The sequence below is a fragment of the Doryrhamphus excisus genome, linkage group LG17 (assembly GCF_037039965.1).
Source record: "Doryrhamphus excisus strain RoL-2023G ecotype Guam linkage group LG17, RoL_Dexc_Guam_v1.1, whole genome shotgun sequence".
NCBI classification, from domain to species: domain Eukaryota; kingdom Metazoa; phylum Chordata; class Actinopteri; order Syngnathiformes; family Syngnathidae; genus Doryrhamphus; species Doryrhamphus excisus.
The window spans coordinates 12,526,489-12,554,289 of record NC_136373.1 but is presented as its reverse complement, the minus strand read 5'-3'; the positions used below and the strand labels follow the sequence as shown (position 1 = coordinate 12,554,289).

At 37.7% G+C, this 27,801-nt stretch overlaps 1 protein-coding gene across 6 annotated transcripts in view; it reads right to left on the bottom strand.

Annotated features, from left to right (window-relative positions):
- The window catches only part of zdhhc18a (zDHHC palmitoyltransferase 18a), a 40,533-nt gene that overhangs the window by 7,929 nt on the left and 4,803 nt on the right, over positions 1-27,801 (bottom strand). The window contains exons 7-10 of one of the 6 annotated variants that reach the window (XR_013630097.1): positions 26,306-26,418; positions 26,112-26,217; positions 21,092-22,762; positions 16,311-20,827 (exon numbers count right to left, since the gene is read on the bottom strand). Coding sequence is in view for 5 of the 6 variants with exons in the window: in XM_058084697.2 (XP_057940680.2) it covers positions 22,436-22,762; positions 26,112-26,217; positions 26,306-26,418 (546 nt within the window). In the remaining variant the exon portion in view is untranslated. Of the gene's footprint in view, positions 1-16,310; positions 22,763-23,291; positions 23,363-26,111; positions 26,218-26,305; positions 26,419-27,801 lie in introns of those variants that run through there. The other 5 variants (XM_078797708.1, XM_058084699.2, XM_078797709.1 and 2 more) reach the window with 5 other exon arrangements.

Sequence of the window (27,801 nt, the reverse complement as noted above, 5' to 3'; positions counted from 1 at the left end):
TGTATAGCCTGCAGGCTAAGGAGTAAAACAGGAAAATACATAGACATACTGTACATGGGAAATGTATTCTAACAAGGATACAAAAACGCTACAGTACAGGATAATGGCGCCAGGACAACAAAGAGGAGTGAAATACCGTATGTGTGACTCACTTAATAATTTCTTGTATCAAAATAAGAGTATAATTTGTTTTAAAAACAGAATATTTCTCATAACATTGCTGCTTTATATTTTATAGTTTTAGGATTTTTTTTTAAGCAGTAAATAACGTCAGATATGTCTGATACTGTCTGAGCACACTAAAGATATAACAAAGAACACAATGTACATTTAGTGCATCTATACATCAGTTTTGTGCACAATTCCCCACTTGACTCAGTCACCCTGTGTTTATCCTGCCTGATCCATGACAAGTGACACTGTGAGTCTAGTAGGTGCGGTGAGATATCCCAGTATTTAAACACTCCCTAGACAAATTAGACATGTAAATGCTGCTGTCTTAAGCATGGCAGAACAATCTAAAACCTTTTAGGTCTGTATGGTGAATTTACCGATTCTTCCATGAGCTCACGGACGTCATGGAGAAGAGGAAAAATATACGTTTTATCTTGACGTCACAACCTGTGCCGTGTAAACATGTCAAAATGTTGCCGAGCAACCAGCTTCGGGGGAGTTTACGTGTGTATTTAACACACGTGCAAGGACGGGCGTATCGCATTGGCTGCTGATCCGCACGCAGCCGTTGACAGCCTATCAGGTGTCTGCGTTAGCACAGCACAGACATGTTATACTAGAAGAACGGGTCTTGGCTATAATTAGGTATGTACATACGGAACCCACGTGGTGAGACAGCTGCTGTAATTATGGGCTGGCATTGCATTGTCTGATTGTGACGCTCCTTGTACCGCAGTTCTACAGATCACCATGACAATGGTAGGGTAAACGGGGTCGAATGGACGGGGGACATCCGCACCTATGCCTGCCTCTGTCCACACAGAGAGAGGAGGTGTGATAAGAGCTTCGTTGACTTTTCCGGCTTGCTCCAAAAAAAAAAAAAAAAATCTATGGGAGAGACGTTATGCAAGTAGGCCACACTGTTGACGTCAGTGTGCCTGCTTGATTAATTACAGTTGTGCTCAAAACAAAACATTACAGACGAAACTGGTTTAAATGACAATGGATATTAAAAATGGCGGCTCTTTAACAAAACAATCACAAATGTGCTTTGGAGTCGTTTTAGCGGTGGCTCGGGATGGGAGACGTTATTGCATAGCTGAAGTGCTCTGAGGCTCAACAGTCAAATATAGTGTTGGGCTATGTATTACGTAACACTCGCTTCATTGGACGACGGAAAAGCAGCCCTACGGTATAAGCTGTGTGGAATGTTGAGGGCATTATAGAAAGAGAAAAATGTAACGCAAACAGTGGCCAGGCCAGACAAGGAGCTACACAGAAGTGTAGCCAGGTAAGAAATTGGACTTTATAAGAGTTTTTCATCACAGGAAAATCAAACTTCCATATTCTTTATATTTGTGTTCAGGAAATACGCGAAAAACAAGGTCGTTGAGGACATTCAAAATCGAAAACAATACATTTTTCATTCATTCATTTTCTACCGCTTAAAGGCAGGGTACACCCTGGACTGGTTGCGAGCCAATCACAGGGCACATATAGACAAACAACCATTCACACTCACATTCATACCTATGGACAATTTGGAGTCGCCAATTAACCTAGCATGTTTTTGGAATGTGGGAGGAAACCGGAATACCCGGAGAAAATCCACGCATGCACAGGGAGAACATGCAAACTCCACACCGAGGGTGGGATTGAACTCGGGTCTCCTAGCTGTGAGGTCTGCTAACCACTCGACCACCATGCAGCCCCAATAAAAAAAATTTCATTCATTCATTCATTTTCTACCGCTTTTTCCTCACGAGGGTCGTGGGGGTGCTGGAACCTATCCCAGATGTCTTTCAGGCGAGTACATCCTGGACTGGTGGCCAGCCAATCACAGGGCACATATAGACAAACAACCATTCACACTCACATTCATACCTATGGACAATTTGGAGTCGCCAATTAACCTAGCATGTTTTTGGAATGTGGGAGGAAACCGGAGTACCCGGAGAAAATCCACACAAGCACACAAACCTCCACACAGAGATGTCCGAGAGTGGGATTGAACTCGGATCTCCTAGCTGTGAGGTCTGCGCACTAACCACTCGACCACCATGCAGCCCCAATAATGCTTATTATTAAAAATGCTAAAAATGCTTATAAAAATGCTTCCTACTTCCTATTATATTAATTATTATGTATAAATTATTTATTTATTATTAGGGCAACACTGGGGAAAAATCAGAGAATTCAGGAATAAAGTTTTCCATGTCAAAGGAAGGAAGGAAAGAAACTATCCTCCTGCTTCAGGCAAGCTTTTATTTATAACATGGCAGCAAAATAGAGTTTTAAAAGTATTAAAAGTTGTAATATTACGAGGATAAAGATTTAATAATGGAAATTTACGAGCGAAAAAACGTGTAACTTTGTGTTACGGGCATTGCCTGCGGCAGCTATGAAAATGAGGAAATGATGTGACCTTTTGCCTTAGGCATGTGGAAGGGGCGGGGTCAGGAAGTAGGAAGTGGGCTAGACATGCTAATCTGACTGTGCTGCTTTGTTTAACTCATTCAATTCCAGTCATTTTTCAAAAGCCGTCCGTCTCGGTACCGGCCATTTTGGATTATTTTGATTTTTTTTATTTTTTTATTTTTCTAGCTCTATATAGACGTGGTACATACCAGAAGAAAGGTTATAATCGTGCTCATGAATTTACATTTTACCAGACTGTAAATGCTACAAGACTCATTTTCACTTCCTGATTGCTATGCAGTATTTCTATAGGAAAGAGTTCTTATAAAAGTTACTTCTGCCACCTTGTGGATGTTTTTCCGGCTTAAAAGTGCACCACTGTGATCTCCACAATTGTGGAGTTGCATCATCACCTCTTTTGCAAATACAAATGCGTGTTTGGGAGCGAGCAAAATGTCTAAATATGTCTTTGGTAGCAAGCTAAAAGCTTAAGCAAGAGGAAATTTTCAAAAAATATGTTCTATTTTCATGTATGACATGATGACACGTAATATTACGACTTTATACTTGTAACTTTACGACTTTATTTTTTGCAATTGTACACCTTTTTTTTCTACAAAATTAATGACTTTTTTCTCTGAAACGTTTGACTTCGTTTGTCCCAAATTTATGACTTTGTTCTCGTAAAGTTACGCCTTTTTTATGCTCGGAAATTTACAACTTTATTTTTACCATGTGACAACTTCTTTTCCTGTAAATTTCCTCGTAAAGTCGCGACACGTTTTCTTGTGAATTTACGACCTTTTTATGTCAATATACGACTTTATTCGTTTACATTTACAACTTTATTTTCATCATATTACTTTTTTTTCTGGTTTATTTTAAGTTGTCTAAATGTCCAAATATACTTAAATGCTTTCGGAACATACAGTAAAATGTTTCAAATCATTGCGTGGTTACGTATGAAATGACTTTAAATAATGAGTTACACGAGACTGGGTCAAGAACGAGTTACAGCACAGCTCCCTGCAGGAAAATATGCTACGTGCGGCTCACTTGCAGCCACACGGCTATCAACAGTGGGGAGTCCTAAGAGGGAAGATTGTATTGTTACATCAGCCTGGATGTGGTAATGATGAAAATAGATGCGGTCGATCAACAATCTCTTTATTGTCAAAACAAACTCAACCGTCCTCCTCCTCATCCCACGGCCACACACATCCATCGCTAATCTCAAAACACAAAACTGCCAGGTCGCTGTTCCTCTGAAAGCGACAGTAATAAATATTGAGACGGAAAATGTCCTTGTGCTTTGGCTTTTATCTTGTATTTAGTATGACATAAGATTTCAAAAGTCCTACATAAACAGATGACTTTTTATGGTAATGGTTTTATTTCATTTGAACATGCATCAGATTACAATTGAGTGCATCCCATAATCAGTTCACAGTTCCACATGTCCAAAAGGAGTAGGAAGAAGCAAAGCTTATTAAATCCTACCCCTCCATCTGGTACTTTTACAATCACTGTATCAACTGTCACATTTGTTCACTTCCTGCTTTCCTAAAAAAAATTTTAGTTTTTTTTTTTTGTCACGTACTGAAGTAGGAGGTGATATGAGCATCCAATGACATAATGGGTACCATAGTAAGTGTCAATATAGTGATATGTATAGCACATCATGACTGGTTCAAGACTCTTCATCCTTGTATTTAGCAAACATCAACTGCTTGTATTGTTTCTTGAATTGGCTCATCGTTGTGCATTGTTTGAGGGTCTTACTCAATCCATTCCATAGTTTGATTCCACATACTGAAATGCTATGGCTTTTTAACGTAGTCCTAGCATAGAAGTGTTTCAAATGTACTTCTTCCCTGAGATCATATTTCTCCTCTCTTGTAGAGAAGTATTGGATGACATTTTTAGCTAATTGGTTATTTTTAGCCTTATGCATTATTTTAGCTGTTTGAAGATGAACTATATCAGCAAGTTTAAGTATTAGTGATTTTAGAAATAAAGAGTTAGTATGTTCTCTGTAGGCGGCATTATGAATTATCCTTACTGACCTTTTTTGCAGTACATTTAGCGAGTGAAGATTGTTTTTATAGTTATTAGCCCATATTTCTACACAATAAGTAAGATATGGTAGAACCAGAGAGCAATAAAGAGTGTGGAGTGATTTCTGATAGAGAACAAATTTTGCTTTGAAAATAGACACAGCAGATACAAGGTTACGTAGATATAAGCGGAAACCTGCACAATGGTAATGGTTTTATTTCATTTGAACATGCATCAGATTAAAATTGAATGCATCCCATAATCAGTTCACAGTTCCACGTGTCCAAAAGGAGTAGGAAGAAGCAGAGCTTATTAAATCCTACCCCTCCATCTGGTACTTTTACAATCAGTAACTGTTACATTTGTTCACTTCCTGCTTTCCTAATATGGTTTAAGGTTTTTTTTTTGTTTGTTTTTTTTGTCCCGTACCGAAGTAGGAGGTGATATGACCATCCAATGACATAATGGGTACCATAGTAAGTGTCAATATAGTGATATGTATAGCACATCATGACTGGTTCAAGACTTAACTTTAAAAAGTTTGAATATCTATTCACTTTTTTAAATAGCAAACAATATTTTTTTTATTGTTTGCTTTTCAGGGTTGCTTAAATCTACCATGGTAATGTTTTGATGTGTGTGTGTGTGTTTTTTTTATATACAGGATCCAACAAAAAAAATAAGCTGCAGTCTGCAAATAGACCTTGGGCCAGAGTTGCTTTATTGCTTTAGAACTGGTGACAGAATCTGAAGTTCCACGTGAAATCAAGCGTCTTGCCTTCACATGGCAAATAAGAGGAACTATGCTGCCTGATGTACATATTTTTCTGCCAAACTTCTCTTCACCTTCAAGGCTAAAAAAGCCAGCCAAGCACATATATACACATTGACTTCTAGAGGAGGCGTGTAGAAGAGAGGAATGTATAGCTTTGGTCATAAAACTCCCGCACTTCCCTCTCCAAGATCTTCTCACTTGGATAGATTCCTTAACGGGAGCCCCAATTATATTATGCAGTGGTCTCATAATGACCCCAAAAGTGCACTTATGTGTTTTCCACTCAAGAACTACACAAAGTAAAACCAACCCCATGTTGCTTTACTTTTCAATCCACATTTGACCTTTCCATACTGGAACGGGAAACAAGTAGATGTCTAACCGCAGCGTGCAGACACTGGTTGGAGAATAAAAATAAAATATACAAGTGCTGCCATTTTCCCAACACGTGACCCAAGTGTTGGAAGCCACCATATGAAAAGCTTCCAGACTGGAGAAGTGCGTCCTTTCAACTTCGGCAGAGTTTACCAGAAGCAAGAGGGGAACCCCTATTTTAGAAGGGAGCTCCGGTTTCATTCCCAGAAATCATACTGGCCTGTGCCCTCCCAATGTAGAAAAAGAAACACGCAGGAGCCAGGTCCAGTCAAATCACCAGGATAAATTCCCTACGAGACCATATCTGTTAAGATCATCCCTGCGCAGCTTGACTCATGTCAGAAGCACGTTTTTTTCCAAGCCGGCAGTCTGCTTGAACCAGCGTCCAAATGAGCAAGCCATAAAAAAATATGTTGCCGCACAATTCTCAGCTCATTATCCACATTTCTTATAGTCACTCCCGGAATGTGTCCGCTCCAACATGGGGAGACATCTGGATGTCTTTATGTGCTTTAATGCACTAAATATTCAATGTTATAAAGAACCTCCCTTTGAGCAGGCCAAAGCTACCATTGCTTAAAAAAGAACATCACAAAGGATAATTCATAATGCCGCCTACAGAGAACATATTAACTCCTTACTTCTAAAATCACTAATACTTCGTACTATATAATACTACATATATTTACACTTATTTTGAACAGGAATCCTTATTCTTATTTTTACTTTCTACAAAATGCACCGTGGAGTTGCAGTCAAATTTCGTTGTATGCAATACAATGATTCTGATTCTATTTTGATACGTGCTACGTGCATGCGTGGGTGTTCTCCCACGCAAAAAAACAAAACAAACAAAAAAAACAACCTTTCTGGCAGGAAATACTATCATTAAGAACTACTGGATAATCTTCACTTGCTATATGTACTGCAAAAAAAGGTCAGTAAGGATAATTCATAATGCCGCCTACAGAGAACATACTAACTCCTTATTTCTAAAATCACTAATACTTCAACTTGCTGATATAGTTCATCTTCAAACAGCTAAAATAATGCATAAGGCTAAAAATAACCAATTAGCTAAAAATGTCATCCAATACTTCTCTACAAGAGAGGAGAAATATGATCTCAGGGAAGAAGTACATTTGAAACACTTCTATGCTAGGACTACGTTAAAAAGCCATAGCATTTCAGTATGTGGAATCAAACTATGGAATGGATTGAGTAAGACCCTCAAACAATGCACAACGATGAGCCAATTCAAGAAACAATACAAGCAGTTGATGTTTGCTAAATACAAGGATGAAGAGTCTTGAACCAGTCATGATGTGCTATACATATCACTATATTGACACTTACTATGGTACCCATTATGTCATTGGATGCTCATATCATCTCGTACTTCCGTATGTGACAAAAAATTAAAAAAAAAAACTAAAAATTTTTTTTAGGAAAGCAGGAAGTGAACAAATGTAACAGTTACTGATTGTAAAAGTACCAGATGGAGGGGTAGGATTTAATAAGCTTTGCTTCTTCCTACTCCTTTTGGACATGTGGAACTGTGAACTGATTATGGGATGCACTCAATTGTAATCTGATGCATGTTCAAATGAAATTAAACCATTAACATTACCAATGATATAAGAAAAACGTTGTGAATGCATGAATTGCATTTTTTGACATGACATTGTTTGACATACCCATCAACAATGTAGTGCATTGAGTTGACAGAAGGGCAGCACAGTGGATGAGTGGTTCGCATTTAGGCCACGCAGTCAGGTGTGGAGTTTGTATGTTCTCCTCGTGTGTGGGTTTCCTCCCACATTCCAAAAACATGCTAGGTTAATTGGTGACTCCAAATTGTCCATAGGTATGAATGTGAGTGTGAATGGTTGTTTGTCTATATGTGCCCTGTGATTGGCTGGCGACCAGTCCAGGGTGTACCCCGCCTCTCGCCCGAAGACAGCTGGGATAGGCTCCAGCACCCCCGCGACCCTCGTGAGGAAAAAGCGGTAGAAAATGAATGAATGAATGGTCTTATTTTACTGAAATAGACACCTGGAAAGTGCATGAATAAATGATGTGTGATATCCAGTATACTCTTTCAATAATAAAACATTGACAATTAAAGAGTATGACCACATCCCGTCTTTTTCCACTTCCCAGACAGTGACAGTGGGTACATATTTGACTTGTATTTGTTTGGCACCATGGGTGAGAAAGTTGTCTGGACCGCTGCACATAAAAATCTACCTAAACAATCAAAAGGTTGTCTCAGATTGACTCTAACTATACTTACAAGTCATGAAATACTTTGGTATTTAAGTGGCGGACCGAATTCAAACGCCAGTTTATGGCCATAGTTGCCCAGCCCTGGTGTAGTGCATCAAAGGTGACTTACCCCTCACTTTGTCCTGTGAGCTGAGTTCTAGTTGGATTTGGGTGGTAAGGAACGCCGTTCAAATTAGTTGGTGGGGCCACTTAAATAGAGTTGGGCTTCTGGTAATGGTAATGGTTTTACTTCATTTGAACATGCATCAGATTACAATTGAATGCATCCCATAATCAGTTCACAGTTCCACATGTCCAAAAGGAGTAGGAAGAAGCAAAGCTTATTAAATCCTACCCCTCCATCTGGTACTTTTACAATCAGTAACTGTTACATTTGTTCACTTCCTGCTTTCCTAATATAGTTTACGTTAAAAGGAGTTAGTATGTTCTCTGTAGGCGGCATTATGAATTATCCTTACTGACCTTTTTGAAAATGTAGAATTACAGTCAATAACAATAACCTACACAGTAACAAGATGTAGAATTGCAGTAACCAACATGTGGAATTTCAGTAAACAAAATGTAGTATTGCACATATTGTACCTGAGTTTTACTTGAATGAATGAATCCTATTGCACATAAGTCCAGTATTGCACGTTTGAAGCATATTGTACATAACAGTGAGGTGTGTGTTTTAGTAGTGCAAAAATAAGTCATGTTCATTTAAATAGCTACGTAACGTTCATTAAGACACATGGTTTATGTATTTCGTCCAGTTCGCATTGGCTATCAAATATAATCCATATGCAAGAATTAGAAATGGTAATGCAAAGTACAATGCAGCCGACATCAAGGCAACGTATTCAAAAGCTTTCCACAATAGGCACAAGAAACGCTAGTATATAAAACATTTCTATGGTGGACTTCATGACACGAAGTAAAGCCATTAAACAATTTACTTTATTTCTACAGAACTAGACGGTACACGTGAAAGGATATGACATCTACAAAGTGCCGTTTATGTAATTGACCCAAACTTGCGTGCGATCAACGCAATGGGCACCCCTGTGTTATAGTTTAAATTGTGCTTTTTCACTTTTCTGACGTATAAATGTATTTAGAATGTTGTAATCTCATGTTAAAAGATGCCAAAGGTTCAGATAATGAGGTTTGCGCATTTGGAAGTAAGCACTGAAAGAAGTTTGGGATGGCTCAAAACGCTCAGTTTCAAAAGGCGTGGTAAAACTGGCTCTTTGTGATGTCACAAAGAGGCGGACGTCCTTATATGGTATAAAATGAAAAAAAAATAAATGAAAACAGCACAAATGAAAGGAAATACAGCTGGAAAAGGTGCAGATTATTTTTCTGTATGGGTTATTGTGTGTAGCCGCTCTATAGGAGACCACAACCCAATAAAAAAATGAGCATAATAGGTCCCCTTTAATTTACTTGACTTCACTAAAAGTTGTTATTTATTGACCATGGGGAAATGTTTCCGAAAGCCTGATCAAAAAGCCAAACATTTCCATAACAACAGTACAGACATAAACTAATAACAAAGAACACCAAACGACACCAAACATGAATCAAAAATCCTGATGTCAAGAAACTATTTGCCAATAAAAGTAACAACCGACTAAAACCCGGAACCCGTTTTGGGTCAACAACGTTACATTTGGGGAAACCCTGCTTGAGAAAGAAATAGCTGCTTCTTTGGGAATTTTGAAAATACTTATAATACTTTTTTCCTTTTTAACTGTGGCGCTCCAAAGAGCTTTTTGAGTGAGAGCTGCTTGGTCATTAGTTTAGAAGATTCATGATGCAGGCTTGAGTTTCACAAGCAGAGAAAAAAAAAAAAAAGCACACATGGCTAAAAGCTGCTGGGAGTTACAAGCGGCAAAGATTTGCAGCTCTGATGTAACGTTTTTAGAGCAGGCTGCAAAAAAGTAGATAGAATAAGATTTGAACTATACATTTGCAACTCAAACGCAATGCCTTGAAGTATCACTTCATGCAAGATGGCTTCCTTTTAAATAAACATGCAAAACTCTTTTCAGAACATTGAACCGCTTTTAGGCATGCAAAGGCATGTGCAGAAGTTTGTGCTATAAATCAAATAAGATATGTCTGGTCATGTCCTCACCGTGACTCAGCATACATCCAGTTATCTGTCGGTCACCCCGTCCCGCCTCTTTTTTTCCCCTCCACCTCACTCATTTTATTGTCATTGCCGTGTAAACCTCAACCAGGTCCAAGCGTCTGAAGTCCGGCGGCCTTTTTTTTTTTTTATTGTCCATTGCATAACTGCAATTCTTACCAAAGCAGATGTTTACAATGTAGGCATTTTTGCAGTACAGTACAGCAGTGCAGGAATTTTGTTTTGCTCAAATCCGAAAAAACATGCTGCCAAGTATCATGTAAATGTAAGCGTACTCAACCAAATGTACTCCAGCGTGAACATTGAAAGACAAATACTATCCAAATTTGGTCTTGGTTATTGCAAAGTATTCCATATGCTCTATAGCAGGGGTCTCAAACACGCGGACACTAGTTTGAGGCCCCCACCTTGATATGAAAGTTTAATGTTAGTGCGGCCCGTGCAAGTTTGATATGGATGCTGTATGGTATCATGTACCCAGAAAAAATTATTATGTTTGATTAATGTTCATGTTAAAGGTTAAATAACTGTTAATAGTTATCCTCCCTATCCGTGTGGAAGTGGTAAGTTTTTGGCTTTTTAAGTTTAAAGGAAATAACTTGAAGGCTACCGTTTAGGTCGCTAGCTCTCTAGTTTGCGAGTTAGCATGTGTCTCAAGACCCTGCAGTTGCGCAATATGTTGTAAATAAAAAGAGTATAAATGTGACTATAGTCGTGTTTTGTCATGTCTACAGGGCTCTAATAATGCTTTGTTAATTTTAATCTGAAAAAAATAATTTGTCTACCCACCAACTATATGTGGTTTCTTGAGTTTTTATTATTTGCCGTTTTATTATTATTATTATTATTATTATAATATTTATGTATTACTGATTGATTGATTTTCTTTTGTGATTGATTTTCTTTTGTTCTTGATTTGTTTATTTATTTTTCATTTTATTTTGTGCAGAAAAAGAAACATTAAGATATTTGAGAACAGTGGAATGTTTTATCAGAGCTTTTCTTGTAGAAAATCGGAACCAAAGCAAAGTTTATTCATTTTTCTTTTTTAATAAAGGCGTTTTTTTGGGGGGGGGGAACCTGATGCGGCCCAGTCTCACCCAGACCCTGGCTCCAGTGGCCCCCAGGTAAATTGAGTTTGAGACCCCTACTCTATAGGATGTATTTTTTGTGATATTTTGGGGTTTCCGGGACGGATTAATTGCCTCATTTGGATTTTTTTCTAACCTTCTGGAACAAAGTCATTTAAAAAATCAAGGTACCACTGTACTAATTGCTGTTAACGCAGATGCGAGCAGCATTCAAACACTCAGAAAGTTTCTTTCGGCTTTTTCCTGATATTGGAGTCACCAGAAAGCACAAAGTACAATTTGGGGTTAAAAAAAAAAATAGCTTAGTGATCATTTGTAGAATCAAGAATTTTTCTTGTGTTTCTTGTGTCCTTGTGTTTTTTGTAACACTACCACATAGTAATGGTACCAGTGATGGCAAAAAGAAAAAGTGTGATGATAACCCTAGAATTGCTAAAACAGTGTTCCCTCTCTACATTGCAGTTCACCTTTTGGAGACCCGCTGGGTGTTTTTAAAGTGGAATTTTGCATGTTCATACGTCCTTGTGGTGTACTAGAGTGATCTCTGTTGTATGTTTGTTATTGTGTTTACTACTGCTACCAGTAGAGGGTGTTCTATACTCACGTGGCAGTTAGAATAACGATATCGTCCCTCTGCATATGGAGTCGGCTAAATATAGAGCCGCAACAGTCCCGCCTTCGTGCAGCTATACATATCACTATATTGACAGTTACTATGGTACCCATTATGTAATTGGATGCTCATATCACCTCGTACTTCAGTACGTGAAAAAAATAAAATTAAAAAAAATAAAAATAAAAAATAAAAAATAAAAAATAAAAAATAAAAAATAAAAAATAAAAAATAAAAAATAAAAAATAAAAAATAAAAAAATAAAAAATAAAAAATAAAATATAAAATATAAAATATAAAATATAAAAAATAAAAAATAAAAAATAAAAAATAAAAAATAAAAAATAAAAAATAAAAAATAAAAAATAAAAAATAAAAAATAAAAAATAAAAATATTGCATAATACTATATTAGGAAAGCAGGAAGTGAACAAATGTAACAGTTATTGATTGTAAAAGTACCAGATGGAGGGGTAGGATTTAATAAGCTTTGCTTCTTCCTACTCCTTTTGGACATGTGGAACTGTGAACTGATTATGCGATGCACTCAATTGTGATCTGATGCATGTTCAAATGAAATAAAACCATTACCATAAATGAGATGCGATCATGATCCCATCTGTTGCGGTCTGTCGCCCCCAGTACGACATTGAATGGCGTGCTTTACCTTGCGAGATGTTCAAGTTCTTCTTCCGAAATTCAAAATCATTTTAAAGTAAAGTGTGAGCTGAGTTGTACTTATGTATCATAGGCAATACATTCAATGATAGCTAAACTTAGTTGGTTGGCCAAACTTAGTCAAATCACTATCACTAGCGGACAACACACATAACTAGCATGAGTGCATGCGTGTGTTCCATCTTTGGTACTCAAAGCACAAAGAGGTGGGACATCATTTGAGCAGCATGTTTGAATGTTGACGCCTTTTGACGGCAACCGGAGAAACCTGCTGCACTCCGTACTTAACAAAAGCTTTCAGATGACAATGATTTCAGCCCTGAACAAAAGAATTCACTGCTGGGCGAGCTGGTTATAGTACATTGTCTGTGCCATTGGCATGGCAATAAACAGCTACGGGAAAGCGGCAAACAGATTAGCATGCAAAATGCACAGTCCCTCAGATTTTGTGGCATAATACAAAATGATAAAAGGGAGGAAGATCTTTCCAGTAACAATTTGTTTAGCTTTGTCTGATTCCATCCCCAAGAGGATTAAGGCTCTGGCCACCAAAATTTGGGCACGTTCGCTGCAAGGTGTTCATACTTACAACAATGGCTTTGTATTGATTTATTTTTTAAAGCTGCACACTGACCAGTCTAAGTTGGTAATGGTAATGGTAATGGTAATGGTAATGGTAATGGTAATGGTAATGGTAATGGTAATGGTAATGGTAATGGTAATGGTAATGGTAATGGTAATGGTAATGGTTTTATTTCATTTGAACATGCATCAGATTACAATTGAGTGCATCCCATAATCAGTTCACAGTTCCACATGTCAAAAAGGAGTAGGAAGAAGCAAAGCTTATTAAATCCTACCCCTCCATCTGGTACTTTTACAATCAATAACTGTTACATTTGTTCACTTCCTGCTTTCTTAATATAGTTTAAGTTTTTTTTATGTTTTTTTTGTCCCGTATCGAAGTACGAGGTGATATGAGCATCCAATGACATAATGTGTACCATAGTAAGTGTCAATATAGTGATGTATAGCACATCATGACTGGATCAAGACTCTCGTTTCATATTATCTATATACTGTATTGTATATAACTCTGGGAAAAACTGTTGATTTTGTTAATACTTGGGTTGTTTATATTGTTTATTTTTCTATATTGCGTATTTTGTACTGCTTAACTGACTCGGTACTCTTGCTGCTGTGCAATACAAATTTCCCCACTGAGGGATGAATAAATGCATATATTAATCTTAATCTTAATCTTCATCCTTGTATTTAGCAAACATCAACTGCTTGTATTGTTTCTTGAATTGGCTCATCGTTGTGCATTGTTTGAGGGTCTTACTCAATCCATTCCATAGTTTGATTCCACATACTGAAATGCTATGGCTATTTTACACTGAAGAACATCACAATAAATAGATACCATATTTTCCGGACTATAAATTGCACTTTTTTCATAGGTTGAATGTTCCTGCGACTTATACTCCAGAGCGACTTATAAATGAAAAAAAAAAAACGTTTATGTAACATAAACACTGGACACCTTTTCTGTTCATGTTTATTTTTTGTGTAGCTGAATAAGCATTGTGTTAGCATATCTTACACCTATTCAGCATGTTCTCTATTCTTTTATTGTTAGAACTTGCCTTCCAAGAGGACGTAATGTCTGTTTTGGTCATAAAATAAATTACCCACAAAAAATGTGACTTATACTCCAGTGCGACTTATGTAGGGGTTTTTTTTTCTACCTAATTATGCATTTTTGGCCTTGTGCGACTTATACTCCGGAGTGACTTATACTCCAGCAAATACAGTAAATGTACCCACCCACGTTCCACTCATTTGCATTCCATGGCTGTCAGTACTCACACACAAACATACCTGAGGATTAGGCGAGTCCATTACAACTTTCAGCTAACGTTTATGTTCACACGTGCTCAGAAGACATCTAAACATGCATTAAGACAAAAAATCATGAGAAGATGTGTTACAGGAAATAGGAAAAAATCGTCACATTAGAAGCATGCCTAGATTTTGTAGGGAGTACATACAGGCACAAGGAGCTCATACGAACTACTGATCGATATTATGAGGTGTCGAGAGGACAGAAATTAGATAGAGCTGTGATCTCATTTTTTACTGTAACATTGAATCCAGTTGTCAATCGGTTCATGTTTTATGTTTTGAAACATTTCCCATCATTTAAGCTCCCTCTTTAAAAAAAAAATCTATTTTAACTTGAGCCAAAACTCACGGAATTCTACATTGGAAAACTTTATCCGCCATGTGCAAGCTAACCACTGGATTCCCCAGTTTCATGTACCGGTGGCGGAAACACAAAAAAAGGATTCCTTCCACTCAGGGTGAACTACCTGCAGCCTCAGGCTACGGCACAATCAAGATTTACGTGACACTTTTGACATCAAGCACCGTGAAGTAACGCAAAGTGAGTGTGAGTCACTTTTTTTTTTGTTCTAAGAGACACATGAATGAATGAATGAATGAATGCACCCATGGCAGCAGGCCATGTCTTACTGGATAGAGAATATACCTGCACACTTTTAAGTGACTTTTAAGTGATTCTGACTGCAGATTATACTGACATGGCAACACCGATTGGAATAAAAAATACTAGAAGTTGTAAATGTGGGTCAATGCTTCTGATCGCGATTATGCACCACTGATTTTCAGATTTTTAATAAACACCTTTTTGGGGGGAAGGGAAAAACGCAAAAAAAACACAACAACATTTCTGGCAGGAAAGACTGTCATTAAGAAGTACTGGATAATCTTCACTCGCTAAATGTACTGCAAAAAAAGGTATGCTAGGACTACGTTAAAAAGCCATAGCATTTCAGTATGTGGAATCAAACTATGGAATGGATTGAGTAAGACCCTCAAACAATGCACAACGATGAGCCAATTCAAGAAACAATACAAGCAGTTGATGTTTGCTAAATACAAGGATGAAGAGTCTTGAACCAGTCATGATGTGCTAATTTTAATATATATATATATATATAGTATATATATATATATATATAGTATATATATATATATACACATATACATATATATCATATCAACTAATAATAATAATATATTATTAATAATAATATATATTATTTATTATTATTATTATTATTATTATTATTTAAAATATTTTTTCCCTTTTTGGGTGAGAGCTGATATTTTGCTGAAACTTACCTATGTTCTACTGCTAATTACTAGGACTGTCAAAGTTAACGCGTTCATGAGGATGTTTTAATCAATATCAAAAAGTTCCTAAATTTAAATCAATTATATATCAAATTATATATTAATTATATTAAAATTATTATATATAATTATTATAACAATTCGTTATTAAAATAATAATTGTTATAATTATAATAATAATTATTATAGTAACTATAATAATATATTAATAATAATTATAATAATATATTAATAATATAATAATAATTAATATTATAATACTAATTATTATAATAATGCATTGTTATAATAATTATATATGATAATTTTTATATAGTTAATATATAATTTGATATATAATATATTATAATTATAATTATATAATTATATTATAATTATAATAATTATTATTATAATAATGAATTGTTATAATAATTATATATAATAATTTTAATATATAATTTGATATATAATTGATATAAATAATTTGATATATAATTGATATAAATTTAGGAACTTTTTGACATTATTTAAAACATCCTAATTAACGCATTAACTTTGACAATCCTAGTAATTAGCAGTAGAACGTAGGTAAGTTTCAGCAAAATATCAGCTCTCACCCAAAAAGGGAGAAAATATTTTTTTTGCTTATTTCATTTTGTTTAGCTGGGCTCTAGAGCCAGTCTTCGCATTTCCTAAAATGTCATTATTAAGAGACATTATTGAGTAATGAATGCACCTGCACAAGGTCCTTGGATCCTGGGCTGGCGTTACATGCTCTAATAGCAGAACCATTTTGCACATGTAGTGGATAATATAGATTTACTGTCGCATTACTTCAAGATTCCTTTCAAATTGAACATCACAGTTAGGACCGTCGAAGTTCAAAAGCCTCCACAGTAAGCCAACCAGTACATCACAACCAAACTTGAAACAGATGGACAGACTTTGGCGCTGTTTCTCGCAGCGGCTAAATGCCAAAATGTCACAAGCTCAGCAGCAGCAGCAGCTGTGTTGTATTCTGAAGCAGGGCTGAAGCAGGACCGAAGCAGGGGCCCTTCGCTGCCAGGAACAATACCAAATGTTTGCAAGAAAATTGAAAGTTGAGAACGGGCAATGTTGTGATTTAACGTGGTGACGTGAGTAGACGGTGGCCTTCGGGTGCCCACTTGTTATTTGTCAACCGTGGTTTTGTGTGGCCACTGGTGATGATTGGCATGCTGAAGTGCAACATGCTCCTTAGTCTCAACTGGAGTAGCTGAGACAGAACAGGCCACCCAGTCAGCCAGACCAGCTTTCGCAATAAGAGGGTGCACTAGAGTTAAAATCAAATATACCAAAGACATTTTATTCTGGTGGATGGATAAATGCTGAGCTGTGCTGCTTTTGTTCCACGCTTTTAAGGGACATGTGGGTACTGTGCCATAGCAGACAAAACACAACTCAAAACATTGGTTACAGCTGCACACTCATCAAACACAACACAACAAAATCTACTTAGTTTTCATTGAGACTGATACTTATTCATTTCACAATAGGTTTACTGCAGTGGTTTTGTGTTTATGTAGTGGTGTATGACTGATGTTACACTACTACTTATGCTACAAAATAGTATACAGTAGATGCCTGTTATTTGTGGGGGTTACTTTCCTAGACCACCCACGACTGGCGAATAAACACAAGTAATTCAAATGCCTGTTGCCTTGGTTATGCTGCTGCGTGGAGGCGCCACCGTACGCTACTCAGTCCCCCCCCCCTACAAGCTAAATGCATAGTATGGTAATGGTAATGGTTTTATTTCATTTGAACATGCATCAGATTACAATTGAATGCATCACATAATCAGTTCACAGTTCCACATGTCCAAAAGGAGTAGGAAGAAGCAAAGCTTATTAAATCCTACCCCGCCATCTGGTACTTTTACAATCAGTAACTGTTACATTTGTTCACTTCCTGCTTTCATAATATAGTTTAAGTTTTTTTTTTCAATTTTGTATTTTCAATTTTTTTAATTTTTTATTTATTTATTTATTTTAATTTTTTTTATTATTATTATTATTATTTATTTATTTATTTATTTTGTTTGTTATTAGGATTAGGGTTAGGGTTAGGGTTTGTTTGAGGGTCTTACTCAATCCATTCCATAGTTTGATTCCACATACTGAAATGCTATGGCTTTTTAACGTAGTCCTAGCATAGAAGTGTTTCAAATGTACTTCTTCCCTGAGATCATATTTCTCCTCTCTTGTAGAGAAGTATTGGATGACATTTTTAGCTAATTGGTTATTTTTTGCCTTATGCATTATTTTAGCTGTTTGAAGATGAACTATATCAGCAAGTTGAAGTATTAGTGAGTTTAGAAATAAGGAGTTAGTATGTTCTCTGTAGGCGGCATTATGAATTATCCTTACTGACCTTTTTTGCAGTACATTTAGCGAGTGAAGATTGCTTTTATAGTTATTAGCCATATTTCCACACAATAAGTAAGATATGGTAGAACCAGAGAGCAATTAAGAGTGTGGAGTGCTTTCTGATTTTGAAATATTTCTGGCCACCTTATGTTGTATATTTGTAATATGAGGTTTCCAGCTCATATTTTCATCTATTGTGATCCCCAGAAATGTATTTTCCTTCACCCTTTCAATGTGTACACCGTCTATTTGTATTTGCTATTTGTATCCAGCATACATTTGACCCGAGTGAGAATAAGCGGCATAGAAAATGGATGAACTATAGCAAACAACAACAGTCGTATCAGAAATTCAACAAATGTGCTGCTCTTAATTTGAAGTTTCCATGCAAACATCTGTTGGAAAACAAACGCTCTTAATGTAAATACTTTGTATTGTAATAGTAAGTATTGCCAGATCTTGCAAAAGTATTGTGCTATCTAGCAAAATAGCAATAGCAATGCATTCTTTTTTTTTTTTTTTTTTTTTTTTTTTTTTAAATAGCAATGCATTCTGATTTCAAGGGGTTTTTTTCTTTGGGTTGAATTTACATTTCACGGGTGAGCTGGAGCCTATCCCAGCTGACTTTGAATGACACAAACAACCATTGAGCGTCACATTGACACCTACAGACAATTTAAAAGCATGATTGGTTAATTGGATACTACCTTTTTGAGTCCCTGATGATCCTGACATGAATGTAAACATACGGCTCATCATGCTCCTCTGCCTCCAGACAAACTTCCTCCCGTAATTACACACTCAGCTGTCTCTTAAATGTCTAACGGAGCACAGAATAAACACAGGGCCATAAAGAGTGCCAAAACAAAGCCCATTTGCAACACTCCGCTGCTATTGTATTCACCATGTTTTTTCTATGGTGACACCACAGTGAGCAGCACACACACACACATTCCTCACCTGACTTCCAGTGTGGCTTCGGAGCGCCTGCTGTCCACATTGGGAGATCACACTTCACACGCAGTCTGAACACATGCGCTCAACATGAGCCTCCTCATTGTTTTCCAGTTTGGAGTTGTCAAGGCTGTTTGAATCCAACTATCAATTGGGGAGCACGGGATCTAAGGGAAGCCAAAGGTACAAAATGAGCAATAAAGGTCAGCAAAGTGATCCGTTTATTGAAAAAAAAAAATGTTACAGCTCCACTGTGACATCCTACGAATACAAACATTGTTCATACAAGCGCCGCTCGTATTTTGTCTACACAACGCAGAGTCAAAATCTACGTGCCGCATTAATGCCCACTTACAAAAGAACACAACACCAAAAAGGCCTTTTGGATCTACTTGTGCAACTGAAGAGCTGCCTGCTAAACTACACTGCAAGTTCCCAGCCTGCCCCCTAGTGGCAAATAATTAAGGGCTCACCGGGTCACTTTTCAACCAGCAAAACAGGAAAAAGACAATATAGAATGACAGGTGATGATGCCGCACATTCCTACAACATAACTGTGAAACTCTTTTACCTTCAAGCTGTCATGGCGCCCTGAGGCAAAGGAAACAAGGAGCTGTGAATACCTTCCGCCCCAAAAGGAAAGCGACTCGGCAATAAACGTCACTTTCCGAGGCCCTCCAGCCCTGACATGAGTTTGAATTAGGACTTTTACATAAATAAAAAATTGAATGCAACAGCATGGCAAACATTCTAATCCACATCCTACTATTATTAGAGTACAGTGCGACAAATATGATATGTGATATATTATGGTGATAGCTCAACTACATCAAAGTCATGATGTCACATGAGATGCAATGGAACCTCGGTTAGTGGTTACACTCTTCTGGCGTTATTAATATTCTGCATGCGTATAACTAAGTCCTTCCTTTTGTCGGAGCTGAATAAAATCTTTTGTATATGATGTCATCAGCAGGTGACTCTCACATTTTATACTTTTATAATTATAGTTTCACATTCATAAAACTACTCTAAATTGCGAAAAAATGATGAATAAAGTGTATAATAAAGTGGAAACTATGACGGATTATTTAAAAATAATAAAATAAACAGGGAAAAAATGTTGATGAATTTACAACATCTATAAACTATGACAATAAATTGCACATTTACATTTAGAAAAATAAATGGTAATTTTATGTCATAGCCTGAAACAAAAAGTGGGGACTTATGTGACCTTCGGCCTTGGGCATGTGGAAGGGGCGGGGTAAGGAACAAGGAAGTGAGAAGGACCTGACATGCTAATCTAGTTGTGCTCAACTGCTCTGTTTTGCTGCCACGTTATAAATAAAAGCAGAAAGTCTATGCTCTACTTTTCCTCGGACACATAGTGTTACAAACTTAATTTGAAAAATGTTAACACAAAATATTTTTTATAGATTTACGTGCAGAAAACTATTTGAAATAGGGCCACATTGGAAAAAAAAAATTCTAAGATTTTGAGAATAAATCGTAAATGTATTCCCTTTTTCTCATAAATGTATGACTTTTTTCTTGAAGATTTACGAATTTATTCTCAATTTTTTTTTCAAATATTCCATTGTATTTATATGCATTTTTTTTATTCTGTTGTGTATTTAAGTACTTACTGCACCTTAAAGTCTGTTTACTGTGCTTTTTTATAGATGAAGTATGCTGGAACATGCAAATTTCCCCGTAGATAGATATGAAATAGGACCACATTGAAAAAAATTATCTAAGACTTTGAGAATAAATCGGAAATGTATTCCTTTTTTCTCATAAATGTATGACTTTTTTTCTTGAAGATTTACGAGTCAATTTTTTTTTCGAATATTCCATTGTAGTATTTATATGCATTTTTTTTCAATTCTGTTGTGTATTTAAGTACTTACTGCGCCTTAAAGTCTGTTTACTGTGCTTTTTTATAGATATATATATATTCTACTTCTATGAAGTATACTGGAATATGTGAATTTCCCCATAGGTAGTATCTACCTACCTACCTACCTACTATGCATTGTAAATTGTTTTGTGCGTCTAAACATTATTGTAAAACTATAAAAACATGTTTTGTGTTAACATTGTTGCCATTTTGGAACAGATTCATTGCTTTTACATTATTTCTTAAGAGATAAATTGATTTGGTCCATTTTGGTCATTAATTTCCGGAACAAATGAACGATGCTAACCAAGGTTCCACTGTAATTCACCTTTTTATATTATGTTTATCTCCAAACCACCTTCCCAGCCTTTCAACACTGCATGCATTAAAGGAATAAGGAATAAGGAATAAAGTGGTCAGGTCATAATTTACACAACTATCGCAATGTATCGTAGATGGGGGGTTTTTTCACCAATTTATGGATTATCACACGTGATGATGAAACTGACTTTGAAATGTTCCCTTGCCAGGCTTCCTAGATTCTTTCCTTCACTAAAAGACATACAACGATAAGGTGAAAAGATAATTCAATGTGCATTTTCGTAAATATTTTTTGTAATGTATGATAGATGATTTTTATCTTGGCTATTGATATTGTTGGCGACATACGGTAATAATACTGTGTTAGCTGTGAGCCATGCTTAAGCCTTGAATGAAGTTTGAAGTTATAAAGTGTGAACACATTTTTGTCAGGTGACATTCAAAGGAAATATGACAAACGAGGACTCTACGATGGAATAAATCCACATATGGCTCACTCTGACCTGGTTTGAACCTCCTCCTACTATCGTATCCTACAAGGACGCAGTCAGCTAAGCTATCAAGTAAATACATTTGTTTTGGACAATGGTGCCATAATGCATAACATGCAGTACAGATGACAAAAACACACAAATATTTACAGATTTCACAACACCCGCCCCCCAAACTAGCTGCACTTTGACCTTCAATGCTATACGTCTAGTCGTCCAACTAAAAACAGTAGTTCCCAACCACCATGTTAAGTAGAGCTAAAGGCTCATACACAGATATTGAAAATGTTGGGAACCACTGATGGGACCTGCCACTTCACTCCAAGTCAATGATGGCTGTCCAGCTGATTTGTTCACAGATTTGAGGACCTGTTTGCATAAAATGTGAGCAGGAAATGAAAAACCGCAGCTGACCTGACTCTATGGCTTGTGGTTCTGTAAAAAAAAAAGATGTAGTAAATGAATATTGTGCTTTTACTAAACTCTATAGAGAAGTACCAAACCCAGCAGGAGCTCCTATTTGTCCTCCAAAGTAAAATGGGTACCCTCACGGTAGTGGGATGAACCCGACGTCAGGCGTCCCGCCGACAATCAACGGTGCGCGACCGAGTGAGGGCGAAGGTGACGCTAAACGGAACGCCGGGTTGATCGAGTGCATCGACTCGCTCACAGCGCTCCCGGTCAACAGAGAGCAAGGCTTAACCGGGGGCTTTCGTGAGCAACCCAACGTGAGTGACGACTCAGGGGCGGCTGCTGCAGAGTTGGAAACCTCCAGACCCAGTGGGGTAGTTTTGGGGGTGCCGGGAAGGCAGAGGCCGTGAAAATCAGAGGAGTGGAGCATCCTCTCGAGTACATCCTTGGTGCTCTGTGTGCACTGTGTGAAGAAAAGGAAAAGAGTTAGAAGCGGGGAAAGCTGTTACAGAGAAAAAGGTTAGTTTGTAAAGCAACAGAATTATTATGAAGGAGGTGAGCACACTCATAAAAGGATTGGTATTAAAACAGTCAATCGAAACGCACGGAAAAAAGGTTCAATGCTGACAGTGCACACAGAAGGCAACCATACGGAAGAAGGTGAAGATGAATGTGAATCCTCCCAAAACTGGCTCTGAAGGAATTGTATATGTCGACTTGCATTACCGTGCATGCACAGTAAACATGAAAGATGTTTCATCCAATACTGATGATATCAAGGAGTGAAACGGGAACCCGTTTCAAATGGTACTGAAGCATGCACACTCACACGTTCAGACATCCAAGACAAACGCCATCACAAGATCAGACCCAAAAGTCCCCTCGATTTGCACAAAACAAAACACAAGGTGCTCCAAAGACTGAAGCACACATCATGGAAGAAACAAGATGTTGTGGAGAAGTTGTGATGGGCTTCCCACTCCACCTCTTACCATCCGGTTTGCATGCAGCCGTGCTTTTTTCAGGCTGTGCAGGATAAAGAAAAATCCTGACAGTTCTCCTCCTGGCGGGGTGGAATGGATACAGCACAACACTGAGCATTAAAAGGTACAGTACTGTTATATACGGTATATACTGTATACACACACACACACACACAAACACACAGGGTACATTCAATGACAGTGGGCATGATGTATGGTTTTAGATATAATACTGTATATGGAAAAATATATTGAATCTATAACAGCCTCCATCTTCTGGGGCTTTCTTTTCCATATGCGCTCTACACCATTAGTTATAGGGGTGTGTCTAAAGTGTGACCCGAGGACCCTCACCACTTTATAAAAATACAACTACACATGAAAACAAAAAAATAACAGCGAAAATTGCAAATTCATTTTCTATACTGCTTATCCTCATTAGGGTCGCGGCTATGCTGGAGCTTATCCCAGCTGTCTGTGGCGGAGAGTCAGGGTCCACCCTGTACTAGTCGCCAGCCAATCACAGGGCACATATAGACAAACAACCATTCACACTCACATTCATACCTATGGACAATTTGGAGTCGCCAATTAACCTAGCATGTTTTTGGAATGTGGGAGGAAACCGGAGTACCGGGAGAAAACCCACGCATGCACAGGGAGAACATGTAAACTCCACACAGAAATGGCCGAGGGTGGAATCGAACTCGGGTCTCCTAGCTGTATAGCCTGCACGCTAAGGAGGAAAACACATCGACATACTGTACATGACTGTACATATACTGTGAAATATATTCTAACAAGGATACAAAAACGCTACAGTACAGCATAATGTGTGACTAACTTAATTTGTACCATTCCCACTCACATTCATACCAAAGGACAATTTGGAGTCGCCAATTAACCTAGCATGTTTTTGGAATGTGGGAGGAAATCGAAGTACCCGGAGAAAACCCACGCATGCACGGAGAGAACATGCAAACTCCACACAGAGATGGCCGAGGGTGGTATCGAACTCGGGTTTCCTAGCTGTATAGCCTGCGCGCTAAGGAGGAAAACAGGAAAATACATCGACATACTGTATATGGGAAATATATTCTAACAAGAATACCAAAACGCTACAGTACAGCATAATGTACAGCGTAATGTACATAATTTTTTTTTCTTTAAAGCCCTCACCCCCTTTGATTCACATTTTCTGTATGTGGCCCAAAGTGGCAAAAGTTTGGCCACCCCTGATTCAGTGCATCAGGTACACAGGGAATACAAGAAGAAAAATAAAACTTACATCACAGACCCAGTTGCCAAAATAGAAAAATAATGTTTATTTACATAATAAAACACTTGCACCTGTGTTTGAAGTCAAAAGGCGGCACACAACACACAAAATATAATGCACAACAGAGCAGCAAATGAGCAATAAAGTGCAGATGTATTTGTACGTACTGCAATCTATGCAACGCATTAGCAAGGAGGTAGGCCAAACGACATGTTGACTCCCTAAAGAGCCAAACAATGTGTCAATTAGCAAATAAAGAAATGTGACTGTTGCCAGACGTGGTGTGTTTGTAGCGGTCTGACCAGCTGAACAACTGAGACATCAAACACACAATCTGCCCTGGTGAATTTGGACTCTCTCTCTCTTTGAGAGTCCTCTGAGCCAAGTCACGCCAGACATGTGACTTCCAAGCAACCAAGCAAAAGAAAACAAAAAACAAAAGGCATTTATTTTTTCGCATTTTGCATAGAAACCAATGGAAAAATCCAGTTGCAAGATATTAGAAGAAAAATTGTGCAAATGTTTGTACTGGTTACTGAGAAATAAAGTCTTTTCTTGGTTTCACTCCATCATCTAAACATAAGGAATGAATATTAATTATACTAAATAACGTTTTTCATGATTTTATGACAGTAAGACAGTTTTCTTGCCGTCAAAAATGATGAAAACCTCCTTCCTCACAGACATGACCTCAATGACCCACTCCGTGTACACACCCAGCAATTCACGGAAGAGAGAGTTGTAAAAAAAAAAAAAAAAAAAGGAGAGAAAAAAGCAGCCTCGACTACACATTTTAAAATAATAAATGGAGCCTCCTATCCCTCAGGAGCAGTAAGTTTGATGATCTTTATTTCCAACAATTAAGACTCACCTAGCATGATGTTCAAACATGGGTGTAGCCATGCTAGGGTTTAGGTTCATGTCCCACTCCTTAATGTTACATTAGATGTCATATATCATACGCTATTATGTATTATTGGTGCAGAGTTACAGTGTAAACGTAAGAAGGGGATAACGTGCACAGTAGTGCTTCTTGGACCCACACACATTGTCGCAGACAGGCGTGTGCTTAACGTGTTCCCAGTGGGGCTTACTATAAACACTTCTGTCCAAATGCAATACACTTTAAAATAACATATGGCATATTTAAAATATGACAAGACACTCAAAACTGATGCATTTAGGGGCCTGTGGGTATTTTGACATTTGTTATTGTCTAAACTTCAACTATTTCCATACTTTTTTTTTTTATTGCACTTAATTCACCTTCACACTGGTTTTAATTGTTGATTTGTCTATTGTTTCTATTGAAGGTGAAGCAGGGGTTTTATTCACCAGCATTGGTGGGGGTTTTAATTATCTATCAAAGGTGTACCATTTTTATTCACTCTACTTTCACTTTTACTCCTGCCTGACTGGAGATGTAGAGAATGAAGCTGTAGACACACACACACACACACACACACACACACACACACACACACACAGGGAGACACAATGCAAAGACACACAGGGGTAACTGGGGGGGACCACAGTTTGGTTCACCCTACCATGTGTGCATCATTCTTGGCTGCAAAGGAAGGCAGCTCGATCTCGGAGGCAGAAGCAGCCGGGACGGATTCCTCAGGTGGCAGGAAGCCTCTCCTGTCAATCAGACTGCAGGAGACAAGACATTATGATGTCAATGTATCTCACAGAGTTACACAACATCATACAAATGTTACGAGTTGGTTGTTTTACCCACCTTGGAGGCATGGGTCCACATAAGGTCACACAGCAGTTGGCAATAATGCTGTTGTAGGTGTACGGGTTCCCGGACTCCTCTGCACCTCTTTTACTTGACCACGAGCCCTTAATCTATGAAGTGAACATAAAAAAATGACATTTATTATTGCATCGCTTCTACTAAACACAGGAAAATTGACACGCTGGACAGTGAAACAAATGTAAATATTAGTCAATGACAATACGACATTAGTTACACAACAGAGAAAAAATCCAAACCTACAAAGCCTGGTGCGGAAAGGGGATTGTCCTTTTCACAAAAAAAACAACAAAAAACAAAACCTAATAACCGGTTGGGCCACCTTTAGCAGCAACAAGTGTTTCCAAAACCTTGCAATGGGAGGAATTCTGGCCCACTCGTCTTTGCAGAATTGTTGTGTTGCCACACTGGAGGATTTTCCAGCATTAAGCACAGCATCTGAAGGTATTTGCTCAATTTTACTAGCTAAAGATAAAAGCTAAAACAAACACATAATCTCACAAATATAAACAAAAGATACTTATACACACAAAAACGGACTAACGTGACAACTGACAGTTAAGGTGGAAACATTGGGTACGCATATGACAGCTTGCTTTGCAACAAAGGAAAAGCAGAATGTTCCAGACGCCTTGATGCCCCTGCGAACAAACGAAAGCAGAAACACCATGAAAGAAGCGGTTCAAGCAAGGGCAGTGACCAAAGCTGATTGGTCCAGGACTCCAGCCTCTTGCACAATTTTGACTGTATAAATGGCCGGGCAGGGAAAGGAAGGGTGCTTTTTTGCAGCTGTGCTGTTATAAAACCCGCTCACTTGTAGGCATACAGGGACTGCAGATAAGCCCGGATGTCTGTATTAGGTATTGTTGTCAGGTATAGGACTCCAGCCTCTTGCACAATTTTGAGTGTATAAAAGGCCGGGCAGGGAAAGGGTGGGGTGCTTTTTGTAGCTGTGCTGTAATAAGACCCGCTTACTTGTAGGCATACAGGGACTGCCGATAAGCCCGGATGTCTGTATTAGGTATTGTTGTCAGGAATAAACAATCTGGTTCTCATTTTTATGATTTGGTTCTTTAAGATTCCCTTATCCTCTATTCGAAACCCACTTATAGTCCTCAGGGGGAGGATTTCTACACATCTCAATAGGATTCAGGTCATTCATCCATTCAGAGGTGGACCTGCTGGTGTGTTTTGGATCATTGTGCAGCGGTAAAAACCAGGTTGGTTCCAACTTGAGGTCATGAACAGATGGCTGGACATTCTCCTTCAAGATTTTGTGGTAGACAGCAGAATTAATGGTTCCATTTGTCACAGCAAAACTTCACACTGCCACCACCATATTTTATTGTTGGTGCGATGTTGTTCTTCTGAAATGCGGTGTTACTTTTACACTATATGTAATGATACACACACCTTCCAAAAAGTTAAACTTTTGCCTCATCAGACCACAGAGTATTTTACCAAATGTCTTGGCG